This window comes from Pocillopora verrucosa, chromosome 1 (genome assembly GCF_036669915.1).
Source record: "Pocillopora verrucosa isolate sample1 chromosome 1, ASM3666991v2, whole genome shotgun sequence".
NCBI lineage: Eukaryota > Metazoa > Cnidaria > Anthozoa > Scleractinia > Pocilloporidae > Pocillopora > Pocillopora verrucosa.
The window spans coordinates 16029518-16041355 of record NC_089312.1 but is presented as its reverse complement, the minus strand read 5'-3'; the positions used below and the strand labels follow the sequence as shown (position 1 = coordinate 16041355).

The following is an 11838-nucleotide window of genomic DNA, read 5'->3' as shown; positions in this document are numbered from 1 at the left end:
TGAAAGTCGATTTTCATTCTTTTTTCAGAAACAAGAAAATGACAGGTGCATAAGTCTATTTAAATTTTGGCATCTAGCAGCCAAGATATGTAAATAGAAAAATTGGCACAAAACACATTTTAAATTTTCTCAAAGAGTTAATGTCAACTTTTCAATAGTATCTGACAGATTTTATTTTAATCTAAAAATTGACTTTTGGGGATTAAAGTAATGCTTTTTACATCGGTCAGAAAAATATTATTGAACATTTGTGTATTTCTTACGGCATTTCCAATGACATCAAAATCAAATTTCTCCTGAAAACCAAAAGGTTAATAATTTATAAGCGGTATCTTGGGTTTGGATAGTAATAAACTGGCTTCCAACAATTTGCACGGTGTTTTCAAACATAACATTTAGTATGCTATGATATATTCTTACGCTCTTCATATAGTCCTATTGTACATTAAATATGCAGCTGTCGATGGAGAACTTAAAAAGGGTGGTAAACAACGAAAAGTAGAAATAAATCCATTTGAAGCGGGGGAAAGAAAATGGAAAAACCAAAAGCAGTCTTGGCATTTACCGTTGTACTTTGATTAGTTCTGTAGCGACTAAAGTTGACTTAGTTGAACAAGGACAGAGAAGTGTAAAATTTCAGCTTTAAATTATTCGGAATATTGCTAAAAAGAATATTTTACCCAAACCAAAATGACGGTAAGTGACAATGTCGCTGCGCCTGCTTTGGTATTGTTTATCGTAATTTACACCTCAGTTTTCATTTTATCAACGGTTGGTAACACATGGGTTTTGCTGACTTGCTACAAGACCTTAAAAAGAAGATATTCCCCGTTTAAGTGGTTATTGGTGAATTTAGCGATGGCGGATCTCCTTTTTACTCTTCTTTCCGTATTTAACATGATCGGATATTTGTGGCGCTGGATAGGTGGAAACAACACTTGTAAGCTTCAAGGATTCTTTGTGGAGGCGAGCTATACGACCTCCATCATGACACTTGTAACTATAAGTTACCAAAGATTAAAAGCTACCACAGATCCATTTAGTTCCAGAGCAAGAGACTGGTGCAGCAGAGAATACCTTAAACCAGTTATAATTTGGGGATTTAGCTTACTGGTCTGCACTCCTCTGCTGCAAATCTACAGCATAAAAACGGTGGACAGCAACGTTGCTTGTATGACTACGAGAAATGGAGTCACTGTCCCGCAGATTTATTACAGTTTGCACACGGCATTATTCTTTGCGGCCCCGTTGTTTTACATGATTTTTACCCAAATCCGAATTCATCTCGCTCTTCGCACAAGCGTTAGACCAACAAGCAAATTGTTCACTTCGCGAGCACAGAGACGACACAAAAAGGCTACAAAGACACTTGCTGCACTAACTATAGCATTTATAATCTGTTGGTCTCCTTTCATGGTCAATCGGACGCTAATATACTTTCGTTTAGCACCAAAAGGACTCATTTGGAGGGCATCTCAACTTTTAATCTTTCTCAATACCGGATTGGATCCTTTGTTGTACGGTTTGTACGACGGAGACTTAAAGTCTTTACTACGAAGAGTTCTCTACAAGAACAGGGATAACACAGTGACATCTCTTTATCAAAATACATTAGAGTGAAAGGTATACATAAGAACTTAATCTGTTGGACACAGGGCATGAGCCCGTGGCAGCCACGAAGGAGTGTTCCATAATCTACACGATTCGCAGCGGGTATTTTCTTTAAAGCTAGACAAGAGAAGGGAACAAAGAAATAGGAAATAATTTTCCTGACAGTATAAATATTTAATTCATACTGTCGTATCTATAATACGTAAAGTACACACCAACTTTCTCAGGGATTAATTTTCTGCTGAAGAAACCTCTGGAAATCCACTTGATTCCTTTCAGTACTTGTAGGAACAAAAAGTTGACAAGACACACCATCAGTAAGAGAGGAAAAGCTGAGAAAAGCAACCGGCGTTGAATGAAAAGTTCTTTTGGATATTTCGATCAATTTGCCATGCTTGCTACCTCTCAAATATTTGCACAAACTTTCATTTTGTTAGAAACGTGCCCTTCTGAATTCAGCCAAGTTATATATTTTATATGCGAAAGATAAATTAACAAGAACAGATAAACAAAATAGAATAAGACGGAGCAAGTTCAGCCAGAAGAAGTGACTTGTCTACAATATATATGTATATATATATATATATATATATATATATATATATATACATATATACATGTATGTAAATTTTGTGTTAAGGAAAGGTACCTCAGCGGTTTGTAAAAAAAGAAAAAAAACCAGGTGTTTTTCTCCCACGAAAATCTTATATTTTACTGTAATTGAATAAAAATAAGTTAAGATGGTAAAAACGAAATGTATTACAGTAGTTAGCGAAAGTCATAAAAGCCATGGTAATTTCATTATATCACAGGTTTCAAGTGAATATCAGTAAATAACATATACCCTTACGAAGTTGTACCATCGAATTTATTGATTTACAGGGAGACTTACATTGTGAATAGGAAAAATTGGAAAGGTGTGCGTTATACTAAGGATATAACGAAAAAAGGATTTTTGCTGTGTAACCTAAAATCAAGTCGCTATAGAGTAAGGATCAGGGAGATAACCAATATCACCTGGTGAATCTTATCTAAACTGGGTCATATTGAATAAACCATGTATTTAATCAATTTATAATAATGTAGTTTTCTTATTGCCAAGAGGTCGACAACATCGAAGCGTAATAAACATTCAAAACTGACCGTGATTGGGTAAGGATTTCGTTAGAGGGGAGTTCAAATTAAGATCAACATAATTAGAAGTATAGTTCAATGATTCCTCTGATCAGTTGATAATGTTCTTTTTAAAGCTATGGTTGAATAGCTAAACCATTTGATTAAAATAAACGTCAAAAGTTGTTAAGTTCTTAGAGTTCAAAATAAATTCAAATAGACAGTATTGTTCCAAGGTCCTTTTGATCTAAAGTAAATTTGACATCTGTGAGATGATAGTAAGTTTTTATGTAAATTCATAAGGGCATTGAAATATGCCACTACCAGAAGTCACAAAGGTCTTCCAAGATCGCCAAGAAATATTTTGTGAAACGTTCACGGCATTAAATCGATCAGGATCTTGTTGTTAAACATTTGATGAATATTCAAAACATTTGAACTGCATAATTATCGTAACGTTGATATATATAATCATACTGATATGTCATTATATTGATTTATATCAAACGCTGATATAAATCATATATCACCGGTTTCGATCAAATTGGTGGGTTGTGTGGAAGCTAACACCACCTTGCACACAACGGTTTCAATCAAGTTCTGTTTAACATCACTTTTAAGTTTGTTAAAGCAAAGAAGAAATGTTAGTTATGACAGTTACATATCATTACATTTCACTTGATCATTTTGGCAGCTTGTGTGTCCCAAGGTTTGCTTATTTATCATTTTTAAAGTGATGTTTTGTAAGAAAGAACATAGCATAACCAGATGCTACAATTTTGATAAACAGAGCGATAAATATTACAAACAGTGCTTCAACTATTCTATAAAGCTGTCCAAAACTAGAGATTAAAACTTGCCGAGGGCTTACGATGAAATTCACGGCTTTTTGAATAAGCTTATACATAAGCACTTTCACAAGATGCGGAAATAGCTTATAATTATGTTTGAAGAATGAATAGCGATTATTCTACTACATCATGCATATCTGTTGTCTTCAAATTTGGCACCACTTAAGTAAAGAAGGATTAAGAATGCTTATCGTCAGGCTCTGATCGCTTTAAGAGATAGGGCTGAGGAGATTTCCATTGAAATTAATTGATGACATCCAATTTCTTGTCAGGAAAACACATAAACTTTCTTAATACTCCTGTTGTAACAGCTGCTTCGCAAAGTAAAGAAGCTTTCTTAATGTTTCCTGTTGATCCCGGCATAATTAAGCTAGATATATTCCATTCTACTTGAACCACAAAAAAAGAAAAAAAAACAACAATAACAAATAAGCGAGGGTATGGACTTTCTAATAGAAGATCCAACCCAGGCAAGTTTTAGTTCTATTTACCTCTTCTTTTTTTTTTCGGGAACAAAAATGCTAAGCGAGTTTTAATAAGTTGACAGCTTGTTATACAAACAGGTTTGGACAAGACAAGATTCAGAATGGCCGTCGGCAATCAATCACAGAAACACACATTGGCTCTGAGCAAGGCAAGAAACGCTTGTTTAACACAGCATTTGAAGAGGACCCGAATACTACACATGGCAACGAGCGGCGGATTTCCCATAGCATTAGTTGCCACATTCACATGTGTTTATTTCCTAATTTTCCTGTCGTCAATCGTGGGGAACTCATTTGTTCTTTGGCTCTGTTACAAACTAAAACGACAACGAGAGTCTTCTTTGACGTGTTACATCGCCAACTTAGCAATTGCAGACGTAGCATTTACGGTACTGACTATTTTTGACTTGATGTGGACCTGGGTAGGCGGCGAGATATCCTGTAAACTACAAAGCTTTGTCATTGAAGCATGTTACTCCACCTTCATAATTGACTCTTGTTCTTATCAGCTTTGAGCGTCTGAAGGCTGTGGTAGACCCTTTAAGAGTCAGACTCATCACAAGGGAAAACATGCTACAAAAGTTAATCGCCGTTCGGTCAGTTGGCGCAGTCGTCGCTTCGCCTTTGCTTTATGCTTATCAAACCCAAACAGATGACACAGGAACCATTTCCTGCACGAATATCGTGTTCGGGGATTTAGCGCGACAGACCTATTATACTATTCACGCATTTTGTTGTTTCCTTGTACCTCTTGTCTACATGATAGTTGTTCAGAAGAGAGTTTTTCTATCCTTACGCTCAAACGTTGCATCAAATACATCAAACACCATAGCTTCCATGCGTTATAAGCGGCATTACAAAGTGGCCAAGGTCTTGGCAGCACTCACAATAGCGTTTGTAATATGTTGGTCACCTTTCATGGTCACACGCACGTTGTTGTACTTCCATTTCACAAATGGTGGTTACGTATGGCGAGCGTCTCAGTTATTGATTGATATTGATATTGACATTGTTAAATACGGCCTTAGATCCAATATTATACGGAGTCTACGGAGAAGCTATGAGGCAGTATGCTCGAAGTTTATTCAAGAAAACAAGACGGCCCCTGTTTCCTCATGTGGACCCTCTCCGCGACAGACAAGAAAGAGTGCAAGTAACGGATTCACAAGCCATAGAACTTTATTATATGCAGAAAAATAAATCGGAATAATTTAATGAGGTGTTGGCTGCTCAACCCCTTACCCACTTACATCAGTATGCATATTCTTCAAACTGTTCTCCATTCATCTCCTGAGATGCCGATAAGAAGAATTTGAGCTTCTTTAGTTGGTGATCATTTCCTTTACTCGCGGGACCTTAGAGTTTGATTCAAAAAGGTGATATTGAATGTGGCATCGGATGCTAGTCACTCTTCAAGATCATAGGGCTAAAATGGTCATAATCCAGGAAATCGTGAACCATACTTTGCTGCGAGATTTCTCGTTCGTTAGAGGAGTTATTTCTAAGAACGAGCAGAACACAACTAAATGAAATAAAGGTCAATGGAATTTTTTCCCTTAGGAAGTTATTTAGGGTTGTGTTTGCTATTTATGTGACGATTGTTAGTGTTAGGCTCTTTTCTCCATTATGAATGTCGTAAATTCGAAGTATGCCTAGTTTTACTGGGAAAAAAGGAATAATTATAGCATGTGAAAACTTAATTTGACATGGTGTTACGTTACCAAAATAAAGTTTCTGTCAACACTGATGACGTATAATTTTGACATCTTGTGAGGGACATGTTAAAATACGAAATTATATTTAGTCAGCCTGTGTTCGACTGCATGCATGCGTCGGGGCATTTCCGCAAGCGATAGTTGTGAGATTCCGCATAACTATTCCAAGCCAAAATGACATTTAAAAGTAATTTTTAGTTCCAAGCAGAATGCGTGTCACAAACTTTTATGAAATCTATCTTTTCGTGGCTTCTTATATCGTCAGTTGGAACCACAACGCGCTCTCTCATTGACCGATATCCTATAGCAGAGTACCATAACGCGCTAACAGTGTGCAAATATCCTGCGATATTATACGGTTATTTAGACAGTTGGTTGGTTACTTTGTACTGAAAAAAACCCTGTTTAACCAGTCGGCTACGCGCGCTACGTTTCTTTAGTCGCTTTGCTATTCTCGCCTTATGAGAAACAAGCAGAGAGACTTAGCAGAAATAAAAGCAATTGGAGAATAAATAACCTATAAGTATTTTGACTCACCCTACAAAATATGGCAAAATACTGAGCCATACAACACACCAAAACATCTAATAAGATATATTTACCCTGCTATCACGGTTATAACTTGTAACGTTCGCGCGAATCTTTCAGAAGTAGTTTATGAGAGTAATAGAAAACAAATTCCGTGGTTTACATAGCCTCATCTACACAATCAAGGTAATTTTGGTTTTATCAACTGAGTTAATAATGTCAATTGGCCACCGTAAAGAGTTTCAAAGCTGACATTTCCAGCGTTAGCCCTTCATCATCGCACTGACTGAGAGCTAACGCTCGAAACGGCACCTTTGGATCTCTTTACGGAGGCCATATTACATTATTAACTCAGTTGAAAAACCAAATTATCTTGTAATACCCCCACTGACTCAGCAACACAGTTTTTTTTTAAAATTACCCCATTCCTTTAATTTCCTTCTTAACCTGCTTGCAAATATTTAAATTTTATGTTTTAAGTGAAGTGACTGAGAAGATAAAACAGAATTGTTGCAGAGCTCTCCTTCCAGAATAAGAACACTTTTCTGGTACATATGATTACCATATGTGTCGTACCCCTTAAACCCTCTAGATTTCATTAGTACACGTAATTCTCCTTACTGTCTGCAATACAATTTATGTGATGTTAGTTTGTAGAATTTAGAATTGGATCAACCATTAATTCCCTAACTGATATTTTTCTGTATTCTCATTACTTGTCTGCTTGCTATCATACTGATAGTGTAAGGAGAAATTCTGTCTCGGTCACTAGCGGGACTAAAAGGGTTAAAATGTGGGATTTCATTATATTGAAATGATTAAATTTTCTTATTCTTTCAAATGTAAAAGCTAATGTTATGAAACAATGGAAAAACCTGTTGCTGGTAGCTTATGTCTGTAATGTTCAAGTGTTCATGGGAAATGCTTTTCTTTGAAAGCAATGATACAGAAGTTTTCAAAGCTGATAGAAATAAGCTGTTTGCAAGTAATGAAAAGTAAATTGACAATCATATCTTAATGCTTGACATGCTTTGCTCAGACCTGTCAGTTGTGTGTACCTACCATTGTAGAGATGTCTTTCAAAAGAATGTTTTGGTGTGGATGTTGTTCTTTGTTGATCTTTGTACCCAAAAAAGCTACTAAAGGAACTGAACTTTAATTTTTATGTGCACAAGACACCCTCAATCAGAAAAATGAGGTAAATTGTAAACTCAGTTTACCATATGATAGAAGAAACATCACAGAGTACTTAAGAAGGGAAACTTGGATTGTGCTAGGTAATTTCTTCTATTGCCCTTCATGTTTTTGATTCAAATAAAATTTAATCAGTTGTAGGGTTTGCCTGCAATGTGTCAAATTACCAGTGTAGCAGACTTGATTCTTCTCAGATGTCAGCTGGTAAAAGATAGATACTAAGAATAGATGATAATTATCCCCAAACTAATATTTGTCCTTATTCTTATCACTTACCCGGTTGATATTATATTGATATTGTAGAGAAAAATTCTTTCTTGATCACTCATGGGAGTTAGAGGGTTAATATTCATAACAAAGTTTCATTTAACATAAGATGTTTCAAGAACTTTTTTCCTTTCTTTTAAATACCATTTACTATTTCTGGAGACAACTAACCCTTTAACTCCCAAGATCTCATTAGTAATTCTCCTTACTGTCTACCACATAGTTCTTGTGATGTTAGTTTTGAGAATTTGGTATTGGATCAACCAATAATCCCCTAATTACCATTTTTATTTATTCTCATCACTTGTCTGCTTGATATTGTAATGATATTGTTAGGAGAAATTCTGTCTTGATCATACATGGGAGTTAAAGGGTTAAAGGAAGTAGGTTATTAAAAAAATTATAACTTTCATTAATTATTTGAATATGTGAGTAACATTTGATGTTTTCACATGTAACAGGATGATCAAACTGAAGATAGGCTCAAAAAGGAGTGAGCTCCACTGTAACTGAGGTAGGTGACTGATTTGGAAACTTGAGCACATGGTAAATACACCTCAGCTTGCAATTCTGGTGATTAAAGTTTTCTGGGGTAATTGAAATGTCAGTCCCCATGCAAGAACCATCCACATGACCTGTACAGTCACATACTATGAGATAACTTTAGAAAAATGCATTTGTGTCAGTAGAAGTATTTTAAGTACAGTATCACCTAGTAAAAAAAAATTAATGTTATCCCGTAAGCATGAATGTTTGGGAGAAGTTATGGTGGTAATTGACCTTTTTTTCGCTAGGATGCATAGGTTCTGATGATTTCAATGTACATCATTGAGCTTTCAAACTTTCAACTTTCCATTAATTGTAACTGTTTACCATATCTATTTCTCAAAAGTTGAAGAAGGTGGGTCAATAACCTGACTTCCTTTGTTTGGAATTGTGTTATTATATAATTTTGCTGTCCAAGTTACCACATTGTAACATGTAATATTATTATTATTCAGACTGCATTTAATACTTGTGCTCAAGCTTTCATTAATGCATGGTGTTTCTTACCCATGTTCATACCAAAAATAAACATTGATATCTGGAAATGGTCATAAGATATGTGAGTTTTTAAGGGTAGGAATCTGGAGAAGCAAGGATCCTCCTTTAATAAGGACTGAAATTAACGGGGGCCATCCTGTTTTAAATCATGTTTTTACTTTGACTTGCCCCCTCACCTGTAATGTTTATAGGGCATATAGATGAAGAGAACATTTTTTGTATTTTGATGCATGAAAGTTAAGTTAATTGGCATCCACATATTGCACAAGGCAAGAATATAAATGCCTTAGCTTAATAAGTTAAAAAATTAAATTAGCTTTTTCATTAGTACAAATTTCTTTTTCTAAGAATCTTGGTTATCCAGCCTATGCTGAATTCTAATTTTTGAACCAAATTTTCTTTTCTTTTGAATATTCTTAGATCTCCTAGTATCAGTTAATATTCATGTATTAATTAAAATAAATCTTGCAGATGTATGGTACATTATTTTTTCTCTGATCCTCCTAACATTTTATTATGTGTAGGGATTGGTATTGGCTATAAAAATTTCAGTCAAATTAAAGTTTTCTGTACAGCCTATGCATCAAGTTTATATAATAAAATATTGTATCCTTCTTAAAACTAGTTTACCAGAATAAGAAGTTGAGTTAACAGGCACAAGTGTGGCTAATTCACAATGATAGTTTCCAGCTTTGAAAAAAGTCACTGCCTACTAAAATCATCAGTTCCTTTGCCCTGACAGCCCAACCTCATCAAAACATTGCCAGCAGGAGCAATAAGCAAATTAATGATACTGACAAGAGAGGCTATTCCCAAATACACCCTCCTCAATCCTGTTAGCTTATTTGTGACAAGGCATTTCAAACATGTGTTTACAAGTTGTGAAAAATGGTTGGGTTGAAATAGTAGATAGTCAAATGACTGAAAACTTTTTATATATCAATAAAACTTATTAGTGTGTTTCATGTTAACATATTGCAACAACTCCAAATTCCAGTAAATTCAGTTAATGGCAAAGATGAGAAAATACCATCCAAAACTTTTTCAACCTATTTAATATACATAGCCAATAAAAACATCAACTCAAAAACTTTTAGGTAAAATTTCCGTATAGCCCCATCCTACATTATGCATTCAGTTCTTGGATAGAGTAAACAATGACAAAAACAATACATTGCTATTTACATTGTGCGGAAATTTTACCAATATCAGAAAAAGACGTCGTGCATTTCCAGCCAAAGGACAAGCATGAAACAATAGCCGAAAGCAAGAAAGTTTTAAAAGATTACAGGTTCAAACACGAGTTGAAAATTCAGTACTTTTCTTTTTAATTTTCTACGCTAAACAGAGGAGGTTGAAACGTTAGGGAAAAACGGTGGGGCAAGCAGTCATACCTGGCATCTTCAAGAGACGATATAAGAGAAGCTCATACGATTCTGGCGTGTTGTTTTACTGACTCACTGTGCTCACGTGTATACACCCCAATCTACCAGTGATGTCTCCACGCAAAGTTGTTTTCCGTCGTTTCTTTCAATTTTGGCCCATTTTCCTAAAACGAAATTATAATTCACACTTACTAGAATATAATTTCAACTGATGCTGTCATCACACACTTCATCTGAAAAAGATAACATTCCCAATCTTCGAATATTTGCTCAAAACATCAGGAACACCGATGAAGGTCCTAAGCTGTGTGAAGTTACCGCTGACTAGCATGCGTGTTTTGAGAACATCGTCCCCAGGTTCCAGACCTTGTCTGGTCTCTTAACCCTTTGAAGAAGCTCTTCTACAGCCTGTGCGGACAAGTTTTATTACAGTCTTTATTAAGTATAATGAAGGGCTGGAAAATAAACTAATCAGAGCTCCGCTTTTGGGCTTGGCTAAATCTATATATTATACGAAGATGAAAAAGCGAAAAATAAACACGAAAGTATACAAGAGAGAACTAGAACACTAAGTGTACGGGTAACACCTGCCACATTCTCGTAAAATTGAATTTGGAGACAAAAGTTACATCGGAAGAAAACCATTACCATAGATTCGACTTTGCTTTCAGGAAAATATGTTTTTGGATAATGATCGTGTAAGCGTGAAACGCCTTCTTGGAAAATTTCTCGTTATGGACAGAATGGTGCAGGAAATATTAGGGTTCAACTTAACGATTAAGTTATTGAGATCCCTTTTATTTAAAGTCTAGAGCAATAATCTAACACCAATTCTCAATAAAGGTTTAACAATCGACCAATCTTTGAAGCAGGCGAACAGAAAATATGGTGAGGCAAAACTTTGCTTTGACCCGTGAAATTTTCATACTTGTGATTCTCTCTGACGATTACATTCTTTTCTTTTCCAGCAACAATGCAGCAAATGTGTTTGCAAGCATCATAATACAATATGTTGTATTATAATAACTTTCAGATGGTACCTTTCAGACTGGTAGTTCGTATTTCATAATTGCTATCCCGAATCATTTTGATATCTTACAGCTTGAAAAAGGCGATGCCTATTTTTTAGGAAAGGGCGGGAAAACGAAGTTAATTAGGTATGGACTATGAACCCTACAAATGAAGGTTTACTTCGAACACAAGATTAATGGATCAAAGTAGAACAAAGGGATAAATGTAATAATACGTCTGCAACAAAAGTATGGAGTCAGTTTTGAAATGGATTTCAAGATATCAAACGTTCATTTGAATTAGCATTTGCACTTAAAGTGTCTTTCGGTATTTAATATGTTTAGCGCATTAAAACCGCAACAAAAAGAAGCAATTTCTATACTGGTTTCTGGTAAGGAGTTACTGGCCGTGTTGCCAACTGGCCTTTGGAAAAGCCTGCTATTTCAGGTGTTGATTCTCATGAAAGAAATTATGACGGGAAACCTTCGAGCGTAGTTGTCGTTTGCCGGCTTCAACGGATTGTTTATGGAATAAACATCTTGAATCTGATTAACGGTAGCTACGCTCACAAATTGTCATTTGGAGGATATAGAGTGCGGCAAATATCAACTCGTATTTGCATCAGCAGAGAACG

The 11838-nt window shown here is 35.5% G+C and overlaps 1 protein-coding gene and 1 pseudogene across 1 annotated transcript; both read left to right on the top strand.

Moving 5' to 3' along the window:
• The first annotated feature begins 473 nt into the window (after positions 1-473).
• On the top strand, positions 474-1844 carry LOC131789259 (galanin receptor 2b-like). The gene has a single exon (XM_059106327.2). The coding sequence runs from the start codon at positions 691-693 to the stop codon at positions 1618-1620; it is 930 nt and encodes a 309-aa protein (XP_058962310.2). The 5' UTR covers positions 474-690; the 3' UTR covers positions 1621-1844.
• A 2416-nt stretch (positions 1845-4260) lies between these two features.
• Positions 4261-5270, top strand: LOC131789257 (QRFP-like peptide receptor; annotated as a pseudogene).
• Positions 5271-11838: the final 6568 nt, after the last annotated feature.